The sequence below is a fragment of the Toxotes jaculatrix genome, chromosome 8 (assembly GCF_017976425.1).
Source record: "Toxotes jaculatrix isolate fToxJac2 chromosome 8, fToxJac2.pri, whole genome shotgun sequence".
NCBI lineage: Eukaryota > Metazoa > Chordata > Actinopteri > Toxotidae > Toxotes > Toxotes jaculatrix.
The window spans coordinates 28,477,439-28,504,526 of NC_054401.1; the positions used below are offsets into that span (position 1 = coordinate 28,477,439).

The window sequence follows — 27,088 nt, forward strand, 5'->3', positions numbered from 1 at the left end:
TCTGTGTATATTGAGAAAATTAATTAGTACAAAATTCAGATTGTGATCTACTAATACACATGGTTAATTATGCAACTGCTAATTTATTTGCCTAACTGCCAAACTCATGTTGAGCGTGGAACGTGTTGTGTGCAGTTGGACTGTACTGTTTCTGCAGCTGTGCCGCTCAAACTGCTTGAAGGGTTTTTAGTCTCTGCCAGCTACTGGAGCAAATTGGTCTGCAGGGCGTGGAATAAATCAGAGTGGATACCGCTGTGTTCCAGTGTGTTCCAGCTTACAACGCAGATCACTGTAATCCACAACCATCGGGAGAAGGGAGTTTTGCAGCGGTTGATAATAATCTGTCAGTATTTGAAAAAAGCGCATTCTGACACTGTATAATCACAGCATTGACCATCACAAAGATAGAGCCTGTCAAGCTCGAGAGCAGGGCATATCAACGGTGATGAGAAGGTCAGAGAGTTATCTGGACTTTACTTTCTACCCGACTAAAGCTCGCAGCTTTTGAAATCCTGAGGATATGCTTTCATGTTGTTCAGCTGAGAATCAGCCATGTGATATACAAATCTGAGAATCTCGGGTGAAGAAATATATTAGAACTGAAGGCCAGATGTATTTGTATTTATCAACTATGTGATGAATTTCAGAGGTATTTGAGTACGTATTGATTTTTTTCTTTCTTTTTCCTCAAGGCTAAAATGTAAAACAACTGCAAAACAAAATCAGGGATTTAGTTTCATGATGTATTTTCTTCTTCTCCTTTAGCCAGGGGACTTGATTCTGTTGCAGATTCTGTTACAGCACAACAGGCCACAACATATATTTAGAGATAGGAATATAAGCTGCTCATGTGTGGGTGAGCATACTTTTTACTGTGCTGGAGATGAACTCAGTTCGTTGTTATTTTGTGTGAACTGAGATACTAATGTAGTTAAACAATGACAGATAGAAGATTACTAATGGTAACATACGTGCTAAATATTTATCGTATAGAACTATAATTATATAGTGAATGAAGTGGAATGACAGGCGGATTTTTTGAGACACCAAGCACTGACTGGCACATGGTGAGTCAGGATTTCCATCCATCCACAATGCATGGGAAGCTGCATTTACATATTTTTTTGTGACAAATGGTGAGAATAACAAGCTCTGACTCATTTGTACCTAGAGACAAACTTTGAGAGGATGATATGCTAGTTAGACTTTTACTACATTCCTACCACACCACTGTTTTAATAAGTTAAAAACATGTTTTACAGACAGAGTGACACTATGTCACCCGCAGTACAATATGGCTTACATAGTCTGGGATCTGCTCTCTAGTGCAGCCGAACTGCAGAATGGTTACAGGTCAATGCCCCCCGGCTACAGGCCATGTCAGCTTAATGGGATTGGCTGTTCTCCAAACCACATACACAGTATGTCGAGTGCAAGCCAGACACAGACAGAGGGAGGAAACTGGGATACATCTGAGTAATACACGCAGGGATATAGTGGTAAGTGGGGCGGAATGGGAGTGAATACAGTCCTGGCAACCAACATGGGTGATATTAGGTAGGAAATCAAAAAAAAAGCACAAGAGCAGGTACCATGACTGTGACTGTGACCGCAGGCTCTGAGCTTTATCAGTTTTATTCATTATAAAATCTATGAAAAGAGTGTAAACAGAGGAGTTCAGTGATTCTCCTGTGTGAATACTGTGAATGTAGCACTCACTCTTTGCAGGCGTTAGAGACGTGGGCCGGTACAGTGTATTTACAGTCCATGATCATGGTGAGGGTCTCGCTGTCGTTAGCTTCTTGGAAGGGCGGCTGGCCACATACCAACATGAACAGTATCACGCCCAGACTCCAGATATCTGAGGAGGAGGGAGACACAAAGAAGCACAACCATGTTAAATGATCAAATCACATGTAAATATCACAAAACAACTCTATTCAGTCAGAATGGGCCAATCACATACATACTACAGTTTTCTAGTTTTTCTACTTTTTTCTTTTTATATTGTATTTGGTGACTTTCTACAGTAATTTAATCCCACTCTGACCCACACCCTCTGTGGCATCAACCAAAAAAGGCCTCTAACATTTGAATGTGCTCCAACTTCAATGTAACACAGTGACAGAAAAGTTGATATATGAAATAATATTATTTCAGAAATACTTTTGAAGCACCTTTTGAAATACACTTCTATAAAAAGGGATTCACTGAACAGCCGTCTCATTTTGGCATACATCATATGATCAAATACAAACTCAGAGATATAAAAAAGCTAAAGCCCACCGACAGTTCATCCAGTTCATCACTAATTGACGTCACTTGACGGATGATGTCTGAGTGAGAAGGACGTCTCATTTTGCAAGTACCTTCTTCCTTGGTACCTCTTTCCTCTTATGTCTTCCTTCTGTCATCAGGAAGGATGACTGCAGCGGTGGAAAAGACGCCACAGGATTGAAACAAGGAGACAATTAAGGGAAGCGGGATGAACTCAGAGGGACTGGTAAACAAGGTGGATGGAGGGAAGGGAAGCGGGAGAGGAATGTTCTGCAGTGAATGTCAGCTCTTTCCTGTCCCCACCTCCTTTATCCACATGTGATTTTAACCACTCCTCCGCTCTCACAGCTGTCTCTTCACAGGTGGACCGTACCAATGCCTGTGTGCATAAACTCTCATATACAGCGCTATCACGCAAGTGTGTGTGTGTGTCAAGTCAATTCATATGTGTGTATGCATGTCTTATTCAAGTGTGTGTATCTGCGAGTTGCACCGTGAGAAAGCAAACTGTCGGCATGCAGAAGCACTGGGCCATGCCGACTTTTTTTGCGCCTTAAAACATGTGCACTCACACGCACACACCTCGCTCCAGCAGCGTGTGAACAGTGGTAACACAACTAACAGCAGGAGGGTGAGAAACAGCCTGGAGCATGGAGCTGGGACAGTAAACACCTTCCTGTCAACTGCTTATACTATATTCTGTCCTTAACTCTCTGAGCCAGCAAGAGCCCGCTCACTCAGGCTGGAGGAAAAGAAGAAAGAAAAAAAAAAAAGACATCATACCACTCCAGTCAAATATTGGCAGCTCTGAAGTAATTACCATGATGAGGATTTTTAAGTAACTTTCTAATTAATCTCAAATGCTCAGATGCCCTCAATACTTAATGGGTTGGCAGAATGGAGCCCTGATGAAGCACAGAGACAAAATGCCAGATACTAAAAAAAAAAATCCAACTTTTTCCAGAGCCGCATGAGAAGTTTTCATACTGATTATCAAATGCTTTTAAGCTCCTGGCTCAGCCTTGAGTTAGTTATCTCTTTACAGTGATCCATTCTAAATTGGACAAGCCCTATCTTTAGTCCTAACTTTGCTGGGTTAGCATCAGCATTGGAGGACTTAGCCTTAGGCTAAGCAGTGCTGTGTCTAATTACACTAACTGAGTGTTCATACAGAAAATGAACAAAATAAAGCTGGACTTGAAGCTCGTGGTGCTTTTAGGAGCACTCATCTGAGGGAAAAGCTCCGCTGACTGAGGTAAATTTAATTTGGCTGCTTTGGATTTTAATACCCTGTATAAAACTCAGTCTCAGGGCACACATGTATATGTCTGACCACACAACTGCTGCTTATCTATGGAGCCATCCTTGGTTCTGTCCTAGCTCTGAGTGGCTCTCTCCTCCTGTCCGTCACAGCCGTCATGGCCATGGTCACTGCTACATCAGGCACAGATCCAGTATAAAAGGGAAGCGTCCCTGAGGCATGTTTTATACATTTCCATTTACCCATGTTCACTCAGAGGTAGTAAAGTAGGAAGACAATATAAACACTGAAAACAGCATGAATAGGGAAGCAGCTGCAGTTGCCAGTGGTCCACAGTTACAGTCTGCTTTATGAGAGCAGATTACCCACAAGCAAAACACAGGCTATGCAGGCAGTTTAGAGGATAAACTGCTACAGATGGCATTTGTTCTGAGAGTAGGCAAAAGTGAAAGTCATTAGTAACACGGAGCCTCTGATAAAGCTTAGAGAAAGGGGTGTTACAGGGACAACAGAAGCAACTGATGGTTTTATCTAAAATGAAAAAACGCATCAGTACAGTCACTGTGTCTAACCCCCCATTTACAAAGCACCTACAATGGTTTGATGTGGCCTTGAAATCATGGACTTGATGTTCTGGATAGACAACTCGGTACATACTTGCTCTCAAAGAACTGCTTTAAAACTGTCAATTGAATGAGGTGCATCGAGAGGTGTGTCTGTGGAGGGAAAGTCCGACCTCATGCTCAGGGTAATACTGGCAACCCTCTTCTATGGCTAAGTACTAACCCTTGCTACGGTTTGTCCAAAAGTCAACAGATTTGTCGCTGGGTGGTCGCTTGATGGATCTGATGGGTCTAAGTTGGCAGCACTGTCTGTAAACAGCCCTCCGATGATGTATCAGAAACTGTTCATACCATTTCATCAGTCAGTCGGTCAGTCATGGACATGGATCAGTGGATCCCTTGAGAAAAGCTTAAGAGGAGGTAACAGGAACTTCCAAAGCTACACTGAAACAAATGCACACAGTAGCTGTTTTCCAGAGAAGTTAATCAAGCTATAGTCTTAAACACGCCCGCAACTCATCTGCCTTCCAGATGTGACGGTTAATTCTGCCACCACGTGAAACTACAGCTGGCAATGTGACAAAACAAATTTATCTTGTGCGTCTTCTTGCAGATAAAGCTGTACCCTAAAGATATGTAGGGTTTTCAGTAACAGCTTTATTTTTCCTACCTCTAAACACTGACGGATAGTATGAATATAAATGTTATGAATTGTTAAAATTGAGTTTTTGAAAGTCACTCCACTCAGGAGTTATGAATACATCATCCCCAGCTCTCAGCATTTTATTTTTATATCAGTGGGCACATGATGTCTGAACTGTAGCAAGAGCAAAAAAAAAAAAAGCAAAGAAATCAATACCTAAAAAGGATCTAGGTCATAGCAGAGCAATTTAGCATGCTCCTGTATGCTTTGGACTTTATTACAAACCTCCTCTGTGGGTGGTCTACTGTCTCCTCTCAGTGCTCAGACATCCAACTGTCAAAATTACTGATAACCAGCACAGCAGCAAATAAAGGTCTGTTTGCACTTTACACTGTGTGTGTGTGTGTGTAAGTGTAACAAGGAAAGGCAACTATTTCACACGAGTAACAGCTCCGTATCAAAAAAAGAAGAAAAAAGAAACACAAGGCAGGAGATAGTGCACAGGATAGTGCAGCAAAGAAGCTGGTTCTTGCTTCTACCAGTTCTATGAAGCAAGACTAGACCATCCAATACATGCAAGGACACACTAGATAGGATACCCTGTAGCATGTACTGTACCTCGGAGTGTTGTGCTAATTTCTTGCTTCTTTAGTCAGGGTCGAGAGGAGAAAACTTATCGCTGCAGTAATTAACCCTCCAGAGATTGTTAGATCAGCATCAAATAGCTAGACTAAAAAAATTTTGTTTGGATTTCAGTGGAGCAACAGAGGTGGCATTCAAACCTGGGCTCATCACACACACGTTTAATGCATGCAGAAATATAAACTAGGCAAAACTAAGGAAACTATAAAGGCTAAGTGCAGGTTGAAAGTCTCACAAGGAAAGTCCAACAACATTAATATAGACTTTGTGTATTGACAATGTACTATACTGATTTTATACTAAGTTGGAAACAGTTTAGCAAAATGGATACAGTGATATAATTATTGATTTTCTTTTTTGAGGATAGAAACACCTACAAACTCAAAACAGTGTGTTCCCACGCAGATGCAAGCAGCGCTGGAAAAAAATAGAAACTAAGTGTAAACAGGAAAATGAAGGAGAAGAATCAGAAGAATGCCACACAGCTCTCAATGCTGTGCAGTGGTTCAAACAGATACACAACTAAACGCCAGAACAAAAGTACAGCGCAGTGCAGCACAGACGTCTGATAATGCAAACAGCAAAGAGAGAGGAGAGCCAAATCTATCAGGTGCAAGTCAGCAGAAGGAGCCCACTGGCTTCACTTTGCTCATTACTCAGCTTCACATTAGACAAATGTTGTCACACAGTCTTTATATGAAATTTACTGCCCTAAGATTACGAAGCACGAAAAAAAGACACCTACACGAATACAGCAGTCCCATTAATGGACAGCAGTTCAAGAGGCTGTCACTAACATGTACAGAGCTGTCAAACCTGAGGGACACTCAAACGTTCTCCTGGCCTTCCAGTCGCTCTCATCACATTAACATAAATGGCACTGTCACTGGCAGGCAGACAGAGTGGAGAGGGCACTTTGGCTGACAGATGTAGATCTGCTTAAGATCTCACTCACTGTCATGCAAACCTGCTGCAGCTCTGTCTCCACCCTACATCTTTCCATCCATCCACACACACACACACACACACATATATATGTACATGATATTAAATACAATATTAGGAATCAGTATAACCAAGTACAGCTCAAATTACAGCCTCTACACTGACCATAAAAATTAACCAACATCCTGTGAAAAACATTAAATAAAACCACATCATCCCTGTGTGTCGGAGTTTCCCTGAGCTGGAGAATCTCTATTATACTGAAGAACTTAACATAAAATGGGCGTGATATGGATTTATTTCATCACTGCAGTATTACGCAGTTAAGAAAACCACTGGCAAATGTATTTTGGCATCAGCAAAGAAAATACCTGAAACAATTAACAGACTGTAAAAAACAGTCAGTGATGTTAGTTTAAGCCATTTTCTCACTCATTCATGGCTTAAAGGAAAGAGAGAATATGGAGTAATGGAGTAAAGTTTCATTACCATAACAGCAGCGGTGCATAAATTACTTGTTCTGCCTGTTAATAATCCTAATATATCATGCTTGGGTGGGGACAGAGAAAGACAGAGAGATTCCTTCATTTATCGTCAGATGCCAGCGAGCACTCGAGCGTAGTTTGTGAACAGGGAACAGAATGTCTCTGAAGAATGGAGGGGAACTTCTCCTGGGTCAGGGCGTAGTCAATTCAATGCAGGTGTCCAACTCCGTACCAAGCTTTGAATATCCCTAGCACCATGTTTCATGTTGGTTTGATACTCTGTGGTCTCGTTCTCTCTCCTGTTCATCTCCTCACATTCCCCCATATGGTACGGCCATAAATCTCAAACTTGGATTCATCAGTAAACACAGCTTTTTTTTTCCAGTCATCCACTATGAAATGCTGGTATTTAGTAGCCCACCCCAAATGTTTGGCCTTGTTTGCCCTCCTGAGAAGTGCTTTAAGAACTGCCACGACTAAACCCTTTATTTGTTTTGTGTTGAGTGTTTGTACCAAAATCTATTACTTATTTTAATTACCAAAAATGCACTCAAACCCTGACCCAAACCCAAACCCTAACCAATGTGTTTCAGTCATTTTAATGTTTTTTAAATGTCTAAATATAACATCTGGTCATCCAAAATACAAAGAACGGAGGTTACATATCTCCACACAGTGTGGACACCGGTAGTTGAGGATTGTCTGAACTGGTAGCTTCGAATAGAGGATATGAATGAGGGGTAGGGAGCGTTTTAATTTGCCACAAACTATAACAAAATTTTAAACTACTAGCTTACTTACTAGCTTACTAGCTGCGGTCTTAATTCTTCACGGCCCGTAATGACAAAAAAAAACACCTTAACATCTCTCATAATGAACTCTTATCTATTGTTGATAGGTGTTTGATAACATCAGGAACACTGCACAAACACTGGATAGTTCCTCTTTTTGCTCTCATGGATTTACCAGGTGTTGGAAACCTTCCCCTTAGCTTCTGCTCCATGTTGACATGATTCATCACTACATTCATGCTGTCAACCTCCTGTTCTACCACATCCCAAAGGTGTTCTACTGGATCCAGGTCTGGAGTCTGTAACTTTGTGACATGGAGCATTATCCTGCTGGAAGTAGCCATTAGAAGATGGTGAACTGTGGCCATGAAGGGATGAACATGGTCAGCAACAATACTCAGACAGACCGTGACATTCAGACCATGACTGATTGGTCATTAAGGCCCAAAGTGAAACAAGATAACATCCCCCACACCACCAGCAGCCTGGACTGTTGACACAAAGCAGGTGTCAACAGTCACCTCATGCTGACTCATGGATTCATGCTGCTGACTCCAGATTCTGACCCTACCATCTGCAGCCTCAGCAGAAATCCAGATCCATCAGACCAGGCTCAGTTTTCTATCTGTCCAGTGTTGGTGAACCTGTGTCCACTGCAGCCTCAGATCTCTGTTGTTGGCTGACAGGACTGGAACCTGACATGGTCTCTGCTGTTGTAGTCCATCCTCCTCAAGGTTGGACGTGTTATTCATTCTGAGATGCTTCTCTGCTCAGCACAGTTGTAAAGAGTGGTTATCTGAGTTAGCGTAACCTTTCTGTCAGCTCCAACCAGTCTGACCTCTGACCTCTCTCATCAACAAAGCGTTTCCATCCTCAGAGCTGCTGCTTCACTGGATGCTTTCTGAGTTAAACTCTAGAGACTGTTGTATGTGGAAATCCCAGGAGACCAGCCGTTTCACAAACACTCAAACCAACAATCACGTCACAGTCAGAGTCACTGAGATCACATTTTTCTCCAATTCTGATGTTTGATGTAAACACTAACTGAAGCTCCTGACCTGTATGTGCAGGATGTTATGCACTGAACTGCTGACACATCACTGACTGATTGGATAACTGCACGAATGAGCAAGTGTACAGGTGTTCCTAATAAAGTGCACAGTAAGTGTATTCTAAAACAATTCTTATGTGAGCTACTACAAGACAAGAGAGGCTGCAAGAGACAGAAAGAGAGAACTTTGCTTTCGTCTGCTGGCTTGTCTGAAATGTCATCGAGCATGTCTCTGCTTTCAGAGACCCAGTGGGGAGCACTGGGTCTGTACCTCAAACTATCAGGGACGTTTGACACCTTTAAGCATTTGAAACCTCCTGCCAAATTACAGATTCTCTAAGTGTAAGTTGCACTGATGTTGCCACAGAGATCAACATAGTCTGACTTTCAGTTAGAGTAATCAGTGATTAAAAATATCACATAGGAAATTCATTCTCCAGGACAAAAAAGACTTTTGTTTAATGTAAGATCAAAATAAATGTTTTAGAAGAATCGTACCAGTCCAAGTGCCCAGGATCTCTATCTGTACTGTAAATTCCAAATCCGCCCATCCTCAATTTGTAACGACAGCACCGACTAATAGCACCAGTTCACTCTCAACTACAGCAACCTGGGAGTAATGCACTGTGTGTGTGTGTGTGTGTTCAGGAAGAAAAAAGGTACATTTAGATGACAGGGTCCTTGGAAGAGATAAAAAAGATGAAACGCTGTCATGATGCTAGTTTCATGATGCATCCACCTTCTCTCCTCACACACACACACACACACACACATCCTCCTGACACGTCTCAACGTGCTAATGATTCTGCTATAACCTGTGGCAAATCATAAAGATGCACACACGCCCAATTACAGTTTAGACATCACCTGGGCTTGTCAGAGTGTGAGAGTAGCCTTGAAACCTGGGAGCACTGTAGACTGGCTGTACACCTGGATTTCAGTAAAAAAAGCATGTTAATTCTTCACATCCTGTTCAGAGTTTCCATTCTGAAATGTTTTATTCACTCTTCACTCTCATTAAACAATTCCCAGGAGCCTTTCCTGCTTTTTGTCATGTTATCATAATGTAGCATCTAGCATGGCTTGTAATAAATACATCAATTAATCATTTTGACACCTAAAGAAGGCCGCAGACGCTGGAAGACGGCGAGCGAGTGACGTCTCAGAAAGAATGCTGGCTAAGACCAACCAGACCTAACCCCAAACATACAGGAAGGCAGGAATAAACAGACAGACAGAGACAGAGAGACATGCCACAGCTCTCCCACTCTGCTCTATTAACAAGCACAAATCTCCCTAAACCAACCGAGGCTCAAAAGGTTTCAAGCGGGTGAAAAATAATGGTGCCAGCACTTTTTTTCTCTTTGAGGGTTATGAGGGATTTTTTTTTTCATGTGCCATTCCAAATGTTAATTGTATCACTGGGGCATATTCCTCCTCCTCGTCCTGCCAGTGAGAGAAAGAGCAACAGATGTTGAAAGAACCACGGCGCACAGGAGCAGCCAGGATGAATTGATGCAGACAGCAAATCAGTGGCTCGCTGATTAGGAGGAGGATTTATTTTGCTATAAATTAAAGAATATAAAATAGTAAATGTATGTGGGGGTAGGATATCTGTGCATATGAGGGGTTAGTGTGTGCAAGCAACTGAGCCAAAGAGGAAGAGGGTGAGTAAGACAGGGAGAGGAAGGAGAACAGAAATATGCTGGCTCTCAGTGATGAGCAGAGCTGCTGTTGCTGAATATGGATGAGAGCCAGAGCCCCAGAATAAAGTGCAGCTCTCTCTCAGGCATCTCCTGCCTCATGTTGTCTTATATTAGCATGATGGCTGGGGGCTTCTCCCCTGATCTGAATATCAAAGAGACTAAAATCCCTAATTCTTAAACTACTAACATGGCATTTGCTGCATATGACTTTTATTTAGAATTATGGATGGCAACTAGAAAGTTTAGGCCTGATGTTTACCATGTTCACCACCTTAGTTTAGCGTGTTAGCATGCTAATATTTGCCAATTATCACTAAAAACTAGCAATGGAAAGTAACTCAAGTACAGTTTTGAGGAGCCACTTGTACTTTGCTGCATTTCAGAGCCAAGTTTTAATGCAACAACAAACATGGTGCTGACCACAGCAGTTGCTGAAGAGTTAAGGTTTACTGAAGTGATCTAGAGGGGAACATGAATGTGTGTACTGAATTTCATAGTAATCCACACAGAAGGTGAGTTATTTTAGTCTAGAGCAAAGTGGTGGACGGCATGACTGATCAACATTTCCATTTCTATTTCTGGCACTGCTAGAATGGCTACATATGCAAAAGACAACTATATCCGAATGTTGTGAAACAAACTCAGTGCTTCTGTTGGCCTACTGCACAGCTAATAACCATAATAACCATAATAACACTAACCGAGGGAAAACCTGAGAGAGAAGCAAATCCTAGCAGAGTGCAGATCATTCACCATTTCTCCTCTGTTCTAAAATCTAATTAACAACACAGCATGTAATTACTCATGCATCTAACATAAGAAAGCCAACACTAGACTGATCCGGAACAATTTTGTGTATGTACAGCTGTGCATGTTCCATGCATACTGATATCTACTAATATTAAATCCCTTGACAACAAAGCTCGCCTCAAGAAATGTCATTCTTTGAGCTTTTAGTTACAAAGGAGCTGATGTACACTTTGTGCTCCTGCTGTAGTTTAAACTATAAACCACCAGAGCTTTTGATCTGGTCTTATAAACATGTTTCATTTAGTCATGCTTGGAAGTGAAAAGTGTGTTATGTAACTATAAACAACCCCAGGACCTCCTGGGACCCGCTGCACTATGAAAGAAAACTATACAGGTGCCACAACCAGGTCAAAGAGCTTATCCCAGAAATGGCCTGCAGCATATACACTCCACATAACTATTTTGTCTTTAAGCTATAACCTCAAGGCTTTAGCATTACAACTTTAATACCAGTAAGGTGACATTTATCTGTTAATTTGTGTTATCAATATATCTGTGTGTCATCCACATCGTCTCTTACATTAGTGTGCATTTGTAAATATGTGTCCAAGTTTGACCAATGCCAGTGGTGGAGAGGGGTGGGGAGCAGAGGCAGAGACCCCCAAGGGACCACAGGAGTACTACCTCACACCTGGCTAACTCACATTCACAGCATCTGTTACCATAGCAACTCTAGCTCCCCCATCTCAAACTAGAGAATGAAAAGTGCCTCTGTCAGGGCCCCCTGGCAAATCTGTCAACACATGAACACTGGCACACAATAACATAGCAGCCTTACACATCAATATTTGTTGACAGTGTTTCTGTCTCACACAGTCTGGGAAAGGCAGGTATGTAATCCTACAATTATATTTCACATTTACATTTGAAGCGCTGTGTTCCCAAGTGATTTACAAACAGAGGAAGCTTGAATTCAGACTCACACCGGCAATGCACACAGTCAGGAAGGCAAAACAGCTGGTATAAAATTGACAACTCTGGAAATAATATATAACCACATAATAAAAATGTATTCCCATCTTGGCCTGAACAAACAAACAAACAATGCTCTTAGAGGAAGCAGGAAGAACCCAGCTCCACTTTCCTCTATCCCCCTGTGCTTCCCTTCGCCCTCCTCCAGACAACCTTGCTTATGCTCCCATTTGATTCCTATGTTTTTATATTGGCTTTGCCTTTCTCTACAATCATACACCTCAATCCACTTGCCTTGATCAGTTCTTTTTTTTACCAGCGATCCTGCGCCATTATCCTCCTTGCCCTTTACACCAGCAATCCAGCTATTCTTCAACCCTTCTAAAACCTCCAAAGTCATTGCCAGTCTCTCCTCACTGATGCAACTGTACTAAGCCTTTGCCCAATACTTCCTTTTCCCTCACTCCTCTTCCTAAAATTGTCTGTCATAACCACCTTGTTCTACTTATCTACTTGTCCTTCCCAGTCCCCATTCCCCCAAACACACACATACATCTACAACCTACTGAACATCTCCTCCTCCTCATCTCTGTGTGACGACAGCACCATGATACTTTAATTAGCGACAGTGGGATTTGTGTCTTGGCATCTTGTCCTCTCTTACTCTGCATTCAGGCATTTTGCTCTGACAAACCACCAAGCAGCTTGAACTGACAGCAGCCAGAGTACCAATAAGAGGGGACGACGCTGAAAGAACTGGACCAGATGAGCACTGAGAAATATTATTATCAACAGCTTCAAGGATTTTACTCTAGCTTTTCTTTCTACTAGAACTAAAATTGTCAAGGCCCTGCATTTAAAATGTGATGACAATGTTGACAAAACAATCCCACATCAAGGTCAGTTTAGTAGCTGTTCTTAAAAGCTTTCAACCACAATCACATGGTCCTCGTTATCAGATTGATTTTGCTCAACAGCCATGGAACCATAGCTATTCAAAGTTTCCATGATTCTGAGCACCTCTGGGCCTGGGCCGTGCCTCTTTCACTCATTCACTCATTCACTCATTCACTATTCCCTATAAAACTGGCTCTCAGTGTTTAATATAGGGAACAGTGAAATTTGTTTGAATTTTTGGAAACTCATGGATGATATTATTTTGACACATAAGACAACAGTAGATTTTACATCTATAACATGTAACACATTGTATTGTGGAATAGCAAAAAACAAAAAGAAAGGTAGTGTATATGTCATGGACACTACTTTTCCATTCCAGTGTTGGAATATGTAGGGTACTTTAGAGTGCATACATTTCATACCCATATTTCACCACTGGCAGATGCCAGCCTAACAAGCCAGCCTGTAAGTTGTTCCACAAACATGTTCGTCTGCATATCAACCAGTCATTCAATTAGCGTGCCAAGCATCCAACTACACCTATCCAGTGGCCTGTGATGATACAGAGTGATGGGCCTCATTGCACACAGCAGCACCACCTCTAATTTGTCATGGATCACTGAAAGGAATAATTATACTTAATCACCTCTGTTTGCCTGCTTGTTTGCTGTCCTTTCTCTACAGTGGAATCATAGTGAGTTAATCAAGCAGCTCTTTCTTTGGTTAGAACTAAGGCCAATATCATTTCCTTTCTTCATCTCCTCTCCTTCATATATATATATATATATATATATATATATATATATATATATATATATATATATATATATATATATATATATATATATATATATATAGTTTTACAGTGGATATGTCTGTAAGTGTCTTTATTTAATATGTGATTAAGAAAAGTATCAATAGGGTGTGGCCTCTATATCCATTTCAACTAGCACTGGAAAGAAAGACTGACAGCAAATGAGAACACAGCTGACTGATTCACTGCTTGGCTGGCTCACCAAGTGCTGACCAGATGCAATACAGTGCTGGCTGCTTTATCGAGGATGTGAACTTGCGGATAAGTCAACCAGAGAGTGCCTGTCCCACTCAGCAGCTCAGTGTGTGTGTATTAATAGCAGATGTGTCGGATCCAGAGCAGTCTAGACATCTGCCAGCTCAACCTCGACTTCTGTTCAGGAAGTGAAGGGAATGGAAAAGATGACAGAGGGGTACAGGAGAGGACAAGCCACAGTCAGAAGGCCGAGTCAAAATGGAAACATCTCACATTGATGTTGAAAACAGATACCGGTGTAGAGCCTGGCAGCACACACACTGTGACAGATCACACACCTCCTCTGCCTCCAGCTGATAACACACAGACCATGCCGTAAACTTTGGCTACACATCTTGGCAGCGAGGGATGATGCAGCTTCAATTTACAGTGTATCACTGTATTTTCAGTTGTAACAGTGGCACATCATGATACTGTCATATCTCTGGGATGTCAACAGGCAGCACTGGCTGGTAAACATAAGCCTGAAAATGCTGCATATTAAGAGCAAATTTTCTCACTTAATTAGATGGTTACTTTGTACTCTTTTCTGAAGCTGTACAATCATTTCATCAAAGAGTAATTGCCAGGTTCATGGATAATGAAAATAATACTCAACAAAATCTGAATTCTTTAAGTCAAACTAACACTAACACTGACATTTACCTGCCAGTAATGCTGGCTAGTACAAACGCTCTGTTTGATGAGTCAGCTTATCAAAATCACTATCATCTACTTGTGATTTCACATACCTCCTTCACAACACAAAGGCCTTAGTCATACCACTGTGTTAATGATTCTGAAGTGCACTCTAAGCTTGCTAAGACCCAGTCTGAGTAAGGGGTCAGAGGAGTCAAATTGTGTTGCCTAGGCATCAGCAGGTAAGAGTGCAGCAGCTACATAAGTATAGCTGCCGTCAACAAATCTACCATGAATTGCTCTGCTCCTTTCATGTCTTTGAAAATCATGGTAGGCTCTAGAATAAAAGATGGCAACACAATAGAAACTGCACAGTGGTTACATTTCTGTCAAGTAGAAATCCAAACGGTGTCAATCCCACCTCCACGGTCATATCCCAATTTTCAGCTCAAGTCCAAAAAAAACTAATTGGCACTCTACTGCCCTCAGAGTGATGAGTCCCCACTGTAAACCCTGCACCTGGGAACCACAAAGACCTAGAAGAAAGAGAGCTAATGACTGGTGGGGTAGTCCCCCAACGGTCAGCTTAGAAATATAGTGCACTTGCCTGTACCTGAGGGCTGAATCACAGAGGGTGCGTCAAACTGCCAACTACCTGTCCCTGCGTTGGTACACACACACTGCCATGCTGTATCATACATGCTTAAGGTGTAATAATTTTATTCAATTGCTGACGGATAATGAGTGAAAGCCACTGACAGTGATGCTGTGATGAGTGTATTAGCATCCAAATTTTGCATATGAGGACTAAACACACAGCAAAGCAGAACCTGATGGAATGTCAAGTTAATCAGTCATAACCCAAAGTATTGAGCAAATTACAATTTTGACCTGATGCTAGATGAAATGTCAGGGGATGACCAACATTATCGCACTTCATCATGAGGTGAAAATGAACGTCTGTACCAGATTTCATGGCAATTCATCCAATATTATTAAGATAGTTCACTCAAAGCCACAATTTCGAATCACATGACGGCACTAGAGGGAAAGTCAGAGAACCAGAGGTCCTTAGGATTCATCCATTTGGAATCATAAATGTTATGGACAAAATTGAACGGTAATCCCTCCAATAGTTAAGATATTTCAATCTAGACCAACATCGCAGACCGACCGATACTGGCATCTTCAGAACCACACCACTAGTGTGGGTAAAAATGCTGGCATTGCTAAAGTCTAGGTTTTTGTTATTCATTTTCAAATAGATATAATCATGTAAAAATCATGAATCAAATCACAGTATAGGACAGAACTGTTAACAAAAAAAAACAGAACAATTCAGGATTTTTCACTCAGCAAAAGACATGCTTTTTCCTCCAAGTCATGAAATGTCATGAGTCCTTCTGCTGTTAGCACTGTGGGCTCTCATCCTAAAAGTAAAGTCTACCAGTGGAACCTTTGACTAAGGTGCCCAGCTAGCTTTGACTAATCCCCACTATAACTGACTGACAGCTGAGCATTTGCTCCCTCAGCCAGTGTACTTAAGTCAGTCTCTATCGTTCCTCTTTCTCACACACACATTCACACGGACACGTATTAGTCTACCCACTTACTGTATTCTTATGCTTTGAAATGAATGCAAAAGAGGCAGCAGAAAGACTAAGGCACCACTAATATAGACATCTAAGTATTATAGCCACACATATAGATAATGATTCACAAGTTATATAGCAAGTAGAAGCAGCAATTCTCACATGTAGTGTGCTCCGGATGCTCTTGGGAATTTTGTGTTGCCCCTGATTTGAAGAATTAGACCAGCCCTGCCAACTCTTGGGGGTCATTAGTATCGCTGGTATTAACTGAAACAGAGCAAGATGCATATATTCCGATATTCCCATCCTTCATTCACATGCAGCGCTCCTCAAAAGCCCTCTCTCCCTTGAGATTCAGCTTCCCTGCAAGGTGTCTCCTTCTGAGTGTCACTTCACAGGATGTAAGTGGGACACACATACAGATGCATATATTTCCCTTGACAGTACAGCAGGCTATATAGGCCCATAACTTCTGAGCAACTTAATTAAGACTGGACCTTCTATTCAATGGTAACTCTAGACACGTTCTCATACACCCTCTGTTCTGATCAACTACAGCAGCTGCAGCAACGCAGCGACTTTATACCAGACCAGGAATCACAATCCTGTGACCCAGGATGTCAAGCTTTAAGAATAGCAATACCATGACGTCAGCAAACACAAAACACTTCTCAGCTTGATTCTCTATTCCCTATATACTTTGACTTTTAAATATCTTTGGTATGGCAGGTATTGGAGGAGTTCGGCTCTTTGTAAAACAATCACACAACTTAGCTGTAGACCTACTTTGACTCTATGGAGGTGAAAACTGATAAGGGCTGATAAAAAATTTAAAAAAAAATTAAATAAATAAACTGTGATGTACTCTATTAGTTACCAGTATAAGCCAAAGAAAAAAATTGACTTGAAAATCAGAAGCACAGAAGACATTTTGGCATGCCACAAAAGAATTAGTACAGGTATAAATAATCAGTTTAATGATGGCTGAATCCCATTTAGCTGCATCACTTTCAGTATCCTGGTGTTGTGCATGCTGGCTCACTAGACAGATTTTCATCCAAATGTAGTGCAACTAATCAAATTGCCAGAAAATGGGCTGAGGAAATTGCAAATATTAAGAGATGAGAGCACTGAGATAAAGAGTTGGTGGCACTAATTCTCCTGTTCAGTGTCATTAGGCCATTATTAGACGAAGAGCGCACAACAAGACGATGTCATTCAGAGATCTCCAGACAATCCTAAAACACTGACATAGTACTTTTTGCACATTTTATTTTGTTGTAGATTTAATCCTAAATTAATAAACTTATCATTTTGTCCATCAATCACTCCCTAAACCATAATAACACAGTGAAAACTCTCTCATTTAGAATTAAATCTACAACACAATTACAGAATTACCACCTTGCAGTTACATGCCTCGGCCTACCAGCGGCAGAAGCAAGCAAGGTCAGAAAAGTGTATATGCAGAGTATAATGTTAGCACTGTTGTAAAACTGTTGTACTTGTCTTCACACATGCATCTTTCTATCTCGGTCTGCCATCAGAAAATGCCTCAGGCTGAGAGCAAATGCAGCTCAAAGACAAATAAAGGCAGTCAGCAGGAGGCTCGGCGTTCTGCATTCACAATCTAACCTAAAATGTGAATTTGAATATCATTTTGAGTACAGTCCATAATCAACTACAACACGACTGGTTTTGTAACATCAGCAGCACCTGTCATTCTAACTAGAAGGACAAACATTAAAGTCTCTGATTTACACAGTGGTTGTATCAATGAACTGCTAGCTCTGGGTTACTGTTACAAACCAGGCATGACAGAGTTAGAACGGATGAAACAAAATCCGCAGCGGAGATAAGCCAGATTCACTGGGACAGAACCGACCCTGGACAGGAACAATGTAAATCCTGAAGCTAAACCACTTAACATTTACACAAGCTCTTTTCTTTCCACGGTAACTACTCTGATGGTAAAGAAACAAAAGCCAGCAGGGCCACTGAAGGATGCCTGTGACCCTGACCATTTAACACCGGTGTTTTATGTAAAAGGGAAACCAGAACAAACAGAGATAGAAGGGACTGCGATGTACTTTTTTTTTTCACAGATCAACCACTAGCAATAATAATAATAGACTTCAGAGCACACTGATTACTCACATAGAGAATAATTTTGTTGCATTCACATATATCTGAATTCATTTTGTCCTTATTGTTCTTATAATATGGTATGATATGATATTAAGTCTTACACTCTGAGCTGACAAAACACATCTACCCGAGAAGTAATCACATCAGCTATTTCAACGTAAACTACTTTTAGCCACCCCTACCAACATTTTCTTTTGGGTGGAAAATGGCACAGATAATGAGAAAGCTGGTCTCTGGCCCAGTGGTGTGAACCAGATGAATGAGTTCTAATCAAAGCCAACCAGTCTGTGTCAACTACAGGACGGTGTAATCGCAGCATCCTGCCTCCCTCTCATCCTCTCCTGGCCCAGTCCAAATAACAGCATGGATTAACTGTTCTTCCACATCTACTGGCAGCAGGAAACAGTAACCATGACTGCAATTAAGAGCCCCTCTAGCTGCTCTCTAGAGACAAAGTTCTGATGCCCTCGTGGTACAGACGCCAAGGCCTGCTCAACAGCTCTGCAGGGGACACGCACACAGAGCAGTAAATAGGTTGATATGGCTCATCAATGGCTACTTGTAGACATTGTGAGGGCTATCCATGGGTTAAAGAGTGCCTAGAGCACAACATACAAACTTCTTAATACAAGCTTTAGCCTGTCTCCACTATCAGTTGGTCCATGAAGGTAAGGCATCACCGACTGTAATGAAACAACTAATTACAATTAATTAACACTTTACCCTGCCAACTCTCGCATTTATGTGAAGAAGAAACACAAAGACAAAGATTGTGGTTCTCAGATGATGATGAGCATTCTTATCTCCCAAACATACCAACAAATACACTCCTATCCTGATGTCTCCAAGTAGGTCCAGCAGATAAGAAGGACTCCGCTCCCCAGGGACAGCCACAAGAAAACCAAAAGTAAACCTTTCTATGGCCTGGGCTGCACGTAAGCACTTTCACTTCAGAGAGAAAAGACTGGAGCACACAGAGAGGGCAAAGGCATTAGGTGAATCTATAATGGCTCTTAGTGTGCTTCAGTGTTTCCTCTCTAAGGTTTGATGTCCCTGACATGAGAAGTTACACATTGTTGGAAATGCACAGAGAACATCTTTCTAATAAGCGCTTTCACCTCGTTTTTAGACCAACAAACACACAAGGCTAATTGCTCTGACCACAGAAGTGCATAACACACAACAGCCCCTGCGACACTTGTCTACACTGCACTGCCATGCACAGAAGAGTACCAGCAAAAAAAAAAAACACAGCACCAGAGAGTGGCCATCAATGGCTCTAAGTACACACTCAACACAACAGCTGCAGATGGCTGTGGCTGTGTAACACAACCAGAAGTACTACCTATGCAATTACTAGCAGTGCCTATAAGTACATCACACACAACAGCCACCTGGAAGAAAGTGCAGACAGTTAGGCCCACTAAGAAGCTCTGCTCAGCACAATAAAGTATAGTGAGCTGCATATGGACAGTGACTATCAATAATTCTGAGTGCAGGGTGGCAAACGGCCTCTCTGCACAACCAGTGCAGATGGAAATGCACTATAAATTCACAGAATGTAAAAGGCATATTATACAGCTACAAAACTGCTTAACACACAACAGGGTCCACTTCTGACCTGATGCTCTGGATACTCAAACCTCTGTTCATAAACATCCCCTGCAGCATCTGTAGCTACACTAGAACACAATTTAAGACAGGGCACAAAATAAATGATGATTCTGGGTCTTCAGATGAAGATGCTCAACAGTATGATAGGTCTGGAATAAGGATAAACTACTAAGAACTAATTCAACAAACATGTAAGCGTTGAGAAAACCGTGCATCACTGAAGGTGTATTTATCGAGAATAAAGAGAATGAATTGTTCTTTCTTTGTTTTGTTTAGCCACTCCTGCCTTTATTTACAACATTACTATGTGATACCACACCCCGGGCTGAGCGATGTGGCCAGTGCTTACAGTATGTCCACGAGGATACAATGCTGCTGAGGACAGCACTGCTATCAGTATCAGTATGAGAACTTTAACATGTTTTGATGAGCATTTGGTCGTTACTAGGTCAAACCTGTCACAATATTGATCTGATCCAGCAACTAACTGATCAAATAAAGTAAAGTAAAGAAAATTAACCGTGTGTGACCACACATCTAATGCCAGCTTTTGGTACATCACAGTTTTGAATACGTGATGCTATGGACATATTTCAGTTGGTAACAAGAAAGAATTGAGATTTGCTATCCACCCCTCCTTAATCCAAATATGAATCTGTAACTTCACTATGTTGACGATGACAGGCGAAGAGCACTTACAGGATTTTAACATACGCTGGAATTTCAGTGAACTAATGATACTTTAATGCTGGGACAATAGTGTGGTGTCTCCTTGCACCTGGTATTATGATTTGCTATCTGTAATCTTGTTAATGGAAATACTTCACATTAAAGAAAAACACCATCAACTTCAAAATGCTGATCATGACAGAGCTCATATTACAGGTCACTAAGCTCGAACAGCCACGGCTTCTGTGAGAACCCCACGTGTCCCTGTGCACCACATACAGCCACTCTCTTCATGTTTCATGCCCCCAACCCCCCCGCCCACCCGCATACACCTAGCTCCAAGATAAGGTAAGGCTTCCAAAGCCTTCATTAGGGTGCTGCACCAGCTTCAGGTAGTGGACCTCCTTCAGTGAGAGCAACTGCTCAAACAGCACAGGACAGTACCACAGAGCAATATACTACTTCCTTCACTGCTCCAGGTCAAACATACAATATGGGTGTTAAACTCAGTGAGAAAATAACCACAGTTTCCTCATTACCTTTGCCGAACCACTTCAGTCGGTGAGAACCGTGACCGAAAAAAGGGGAAGCTAATACAGCCTGGTTGACTGCCTCTGAAAGCACTGCCTCCAAGCATAAACAATCATGAGACCAATTTCAGACTCCTTCAGGATTAGCATCACACAAACAATCGCACCGGCCGAAAAAACAAGCTGAACTGAACACAGGTCATTACCTTGGTCAAGACCTGGACCTAGTGCCATGTTTTTGCCATCAATGAAGCTACCTGATGTGAAAGGTATTATATCAGTCATGGAAGGACACACAATCTGTCTGTCTGCACTCTGTCAGCCCTCATAGAAAATCAATGAGCCAGTTAATTTAGTGCAATGGGACACCTATGGACATCGGCGCTAGTAAAGCTGACCTTGTAGCACATGGCCTATGGCAGCCTCCAAAATGGTCAGTGTCAAGTACCGTCCTGAGCATACTGCCAGAACACACAGCTTGATATTTAAAATAAATCCAACTCTGAATGCTCAGTGTGGCACAAGGCCCTGGCATATGATTGATGGCTGCTCTGGATTGAAGCTATCTAAACCCAAAATCAGGCTCCGTAAGCAAACTAACAGCCAAGGTGTTACAGCAAGGTGTGAACAAATGTGTGAAACAGGTGCTTGCCACACTGCCAACTACATTACACTGCTGTTCTGAGGCTGGTTTTTAATATGACTTGGATAGAGATGTGGCGCTTGATGCCAAAAGTCAGTTTTCTGACTAAAAACACTAGCGTTTTGAGAGGTAAAGAAGTTAACAAGTGGACCGGACACCGAGTTGCCCCCACAGGCAACAAGCCTTGTCCACCCAACTCAAAAAAAGTCAATGGGTCACACAAAATAAAATGACTACAGTGCCTGGGTGAAAGCGAGACAATTTCCATTACGGTCGGAATCAAAGATGTTGCTCACATCTGTCTGGCAGTGCTGCACTGCAACTCTCTGCCATGTTCTTATTAGCACTGTGACACATTTCATTACTTTAGCATCATTCATCAGCCTACATGTTTTGCATACCTACGGCTGGGGCATCATACTCATCACCCAAAAGTATTTCTGGAGCCGAGTATGCCAGAGATCCACAACTGGTTGTCAGCTTTTTCCCCGGCTGAAACTTGTTACTGAATCCAAAGTCAGTGAGCTTGACCAGCCCTTGCTTCTCGAAGAACACCACATTCTCCGGCTTGAGGTCTCTGTGCACCACGTGCAGCCGATGGCAGTAGGAGATGGCATGGACAATCTGGGCAAAATATTTCTTAGCCAGCTCTTCATTCAGACCCTCCTCATGTTTCATGATGTAGTCGAACATATCCCCTCCATCACCTAGCTCTAAGATGAGGTAAAGTTTGGTCTGAGTGTCTATAACTTCATACAGGCGCACAATGTTGGGATGTTGGACCAACTTCATGCAGCGGACTTCCTGGAAGAGGTGACCTGTGGCCACGGTGTCCAGCTTAGTCTTGTCAATCACCTTCACTGCCACTTTCTCCCCAGTGAAGACATGGCGTGCCAACTTGACCACAGCAAAGTGGCCACGGCCAAGCGTCTTGTCAAGATCATACAGGCCAGCAATCTTGCCATCATAGCCCCGCTTGAAGCCTGCCATAGCAGGAGAGTGCGGAGCCCCCACTGCAGACAGGGACTGGTTGACTGAGTCGTGTGGGTCCAGATTAGTTCAGTTCATCGAAGGCTGAAGGAGAAACCCATGGCTCCCGCTTCCTACATGACATGAGACAAAATTACAATAGTCACAAACAAAAACTGATTTCAGTACATGTGCAAAGTTGACTATATAGCTGTATTTGAACTGAGTTCAAATACAGCTCAAAACATGACCCATGATCACCTCAATTTGATATTTGTCTGGCAACATTAATGCACCTGCCCACTCCCTTACTGATCGCGAAACATTGTGCAGAATAACGTTTGGATACATTACAGAATGCAAACGGCCCCATTGAGCACATTATACAAAGCCTTTTCCAAAATAATATGTAGGTTAGCGTTTTAAAAGTGCATTCATAAATCCCCGGTTTGCTGAATATTCAGAGGAGGCGTTGGGGTTGTTTTGACAGGATGGCTACAACACTAACGTTAGCTAATTTATCCTGCTGTGCTATCCCGTGTAGCTACAATGAACCACGTAAAACTTTTCTGAAACGATTAAAAAAGGCTTCATAGAATCACATGTATGGTCCACTGGTCTTCTACCACAGCAATCTGACAAACTAGCCCAGAAGTCAGCCGCATAACGGGCCCGGCGGCAGCACAACCAACTAACATTAGCCTAACGTTTCCAGAGGCTAGCTCGTTGTTCATTGATTGATCAGCGTTAGCTATCTGACTGACTGGCGTTAACTTCTTTCTGTTTTTAACGTTAAAACGCTGCCCGCTAATTCACAAACCCACCTGACAATAATCTCTACACAAACCCATTTTAGCCATGTAACAGGGGGCTAACCATACAGGTACACAGGTGTTAAATATCACACAGTGAGCCGTAGTTAGCATGTAGCATGTAGCAAGCTAAAGTTACTACGACTCGCTCAGCTCACCTCTTCAGCCTCTCTTCGGTAAACATAAAGCCCTGAGTCCGGTCTTCACCGGGTACCTTGGGTCGTTTTGGTGTTGTCAACTGAAGCTTATCGCAAATTATCAGAGAAGACGAGGATGGTACTGCCTCTCCGAGGTGACCGTGGCACTCAAGAGGTGCCTGTGCCCAGGGTTCATCCGTAAAACGAGGAATTGCATCGTTGGCGACGGCAGCCCTAATCGCAATGGTTGTATCCTCCCAGCCGAGGCGGTGGGGCTGTGATGCTACCTTCAAGTGCTGAAAGAAGTGTCGACATTTCCAATACGATCATACTTTTGTCAGGATTAACATAGGAAACCCTGCACATTTTCCAAAAACACCTCCACTCTTCAAAACATACACTATGCGTGACAACAAAGCACACAAAGCCAACATTTCCCCCAGTAAATCTATCACAACGTATGTCGATCATTTCTTTTAGGAAAAACAACCGCGACAAAACAATGATAACAATTTAACTATTTTATTAATATTGTTATTCTTGTGCGACTAAAACGTGCTTTGCCGCTGGGAAAGTTGTATTATGTTCACAGTGTGGGAGCTAGGAGTCGGTTACTTACGAGCACAACTTGAAAGCAGCATAAGAGCATCACCGACCGCATTCAACTCTGACGTCAAACAAAGTCTGATTGAGAAAGGCTGCGGAACCATTTACAGAACAATAAAAAAACACATTAACTATCTTAACTTTAGATCTAATCATCTAAGGATTGACAGTTTGTTCTTAATGCGTTTTAAATTAACGTGATTTGAGTAATGAATACCAGGCCTTGCAGTTAGTCTACAGTTTATTATAACGTAAACATCCGACAACAACTGATATGATGATCAGTCACATCATATATTTCTCTTCCATACTACAAGATTTGCACAGCCCTTAGGTTTTTGTGCAGTGGATCCACCGCCTCGGTGTCGAGTGGTCTTCCCTATAAAGAGCGTGCAGTGACATCTAGCGACAGACAAAGACACTTGTTTTGACCTTTATTTGACTCATCTGTATGAATGTTCCTTCTCTGAATTTCTCTGACTCAGTAAGAAAAACGTGGCGTGTGTTTGAAGGCATGAGTGTGTTTTTTTCCACATAGAGATAAAAAAAAAAAAAACCCAGACAGGAAAGATTTTTTAGTAAGTAATAACAAGAAGTAGGGCTCTTTCCATCCTTTGCTCAACTATAAAGCGAAAACATTAAACATTTAATCAAAAGGGCATCGTTTTATTTGCTGTGCACAACAACAATGAAACAGGGCCGCTGTGGCTCAGGAGGCAGGGCAGGTCGTGCACTAAACAGAGGGTTGGTGGTTTGATCCCCTGCTCCCGCAGCCCACGTATGCTGAAGTGTACTTGGGCAAGATACTGAACCCCAAGTTGTCCCTGATAGTTGTACCATCAGTGTGTGAATGGGTGAATGGTATACAGTGTAAAGAGTGGTTGATTAGACAATGTAAGTGCAGTCTAGGTGTATTCTAAAAGTAGAAGACAACCTCCATTTTTGTGCGGAATCCAGTGAATGTTTAAAAGAAAGAATATACATATACATGTATACGCCATGTAAACTTTTAAGCCACTTTAGACGTTTAGATTCTTATCGATCATGCAGTACCATCAGGGAGTACCATCATGATCCAAAATTCATTCTGCAGCAGGACAACGAGCCTAAACGTTCAGCCAGGGTAATAAAGAACCATCTTCAGATACATGAATAACAAGGAGTCCTGCTACAGATGGTTTGACCCCTGAGCTCCAGAGAGAGAAGCAGCTGACAGCTGACCTAAATGTGGTAACACCTAATATTGATTTATAAAATGCAGGTTTAATTAATAACATTAATGATGGCACAGTTCCATTTAGACGTCCCCTATCACCCACAACGCCAGCGTCCGTCAGCTTACACACATAATTGGAATGCAGCCATAATTGATGTCATTAGCTACATTTCTGCTTTTCTTGTTAAAATGTCTGTGCTCTATGCTACTGTGCTCTATAACCATGCAAAACTGTTGAGCAAGGCCAGCTGGGCTTAATTTTGGATCAAGATGAAAAGAGGAAAATTCTGAGTGACTTTGGAAGGAAATTCATTTTCTGGGCACAGGTGGTAGTCAGGAGCTTCAGTCGCACAGAACAAAAAAGGAATTGGTCCAGATGAGTCATCCTTCACTATTATCTTGACAAGAGAGTGAGTGCATGTGTGGTGTACACCCACAGAACAATACAGGCCTGAATACTGGACCCTTACAGTGAGGAGATCCAGCAGATCCATTCATATCACGCAGATCATTTTCCTGGCCCAGGTCCACTTGTCTCATTATGGGCAATTCAAAGTTATTTTGAGTCATCACCTCTATCCTGACATGAAATGGTATCCCCTTGGATGACAATGCCTCCTTTCCACAAGTTACAAAGGTTCACTGATTGGTTTGATTAGGGTGAAAATGATGATCGCATGCAGCAGCCTTCATGTCTATTTCTGTTTGGTATGTCCTTTCATTTGCCATCTGAAGGTATTCTGGGTTTCAACCAGAGTTTAAAAGACAAAGAAGATCTGTACTTTAATTCAACAGAGGACAGTCCTTTAATCGGTTCTGTGGATATTGTGACACACTCCCAGCCATAGAAACAATACTGATAGTGTCACTTGCTTTTCTTTTTCCAAACTCAAGGTGGGAGTGTTGCTTTATATTTGCTTTGTCACCACACGGTGCACTCCTACTCTGTTCTCAGAACAGGGACTGCTTCTCAGGAGATTTACAGCAGTTGGTTTGATGGAAAAAAATCTACAATGGGTGTTCTTTAGCTAAGAGATCAGCTCACATTTCCTCATAATCACATCTGCCAAATGACCAGTTCCATTCTGGGACTAACAGATTTATTTGCCACCTTTGCCTTTCACTGAGTCCCTGCTGAACTTCAGAGTAATTCAAGACTCACGGATGGCTCACAATTCTTCAGTTAAAGCCACCACAATGAACCTCAAATATAATCTAACTTTGTCACAGAGCATGTCACGGTGAGAAAAGCACAGGTGTAAAATGAATGATGGCTAAATTCCATTTACTTGCTTCACTTTCAGGGTCCTGGCATTGTTCATGCTGACTCACTGTCACACTGAATTCAGAACTTCAGCTCAGAACTTCAGTTTATCGATGTCTTACTGTATTTCACAGTGAGCAGTTCTTCTGTTCTGATGTGTCCTGACGGTTTCAGCTGAAGTTTTTTTTGACAGAGTGACTGAAAACCTAGCAGTT

At 42.0% G+C, this 27,088-nt stretch overlaps 1 protein-coding gene across 3 annotated transcripts in view; it reads right to left on the bottom strand.

The window, feature by feature from the left end:
- The window catches only part of snrka (SNF related kinase a), a 38,490-nt gene extending 14,479 nt beyond the window's left edge, over positions 1 to 24,011 (bottom strand). For 2 of the 3 annotated variants that reach the window (XM_041044032.1, XM_041044031.1), the window contains exons 1-3: positions 23,809 to 24,011; positions 22,271 to 22,972; positions 1,720 to 1,861 (exon numbers count right to left, since the gene is read on the bottom strand). In XM_041044032.1, coding sequence (XP_040899966.1) covers positions 1,720 to 1,861; positions 22,271 to 22,859 — 731 coding nt within the window. In that variant the 5' untranslated portion in view covers positions 22,860 to 22,972; positions 23,809 to 24,011. Of the gene's footprint in view, positions 1 to 1,719; positions 1,862 to 22,270; positions 22,973 to 23,808 lie in introns of those variants that run through there. The other variant, XM_041044033.1, reaches the window with a different exon arrangement.
- Between the last annotated feature and the right edge of the window lie 3,077 nt (positions 24,012 to 27,088).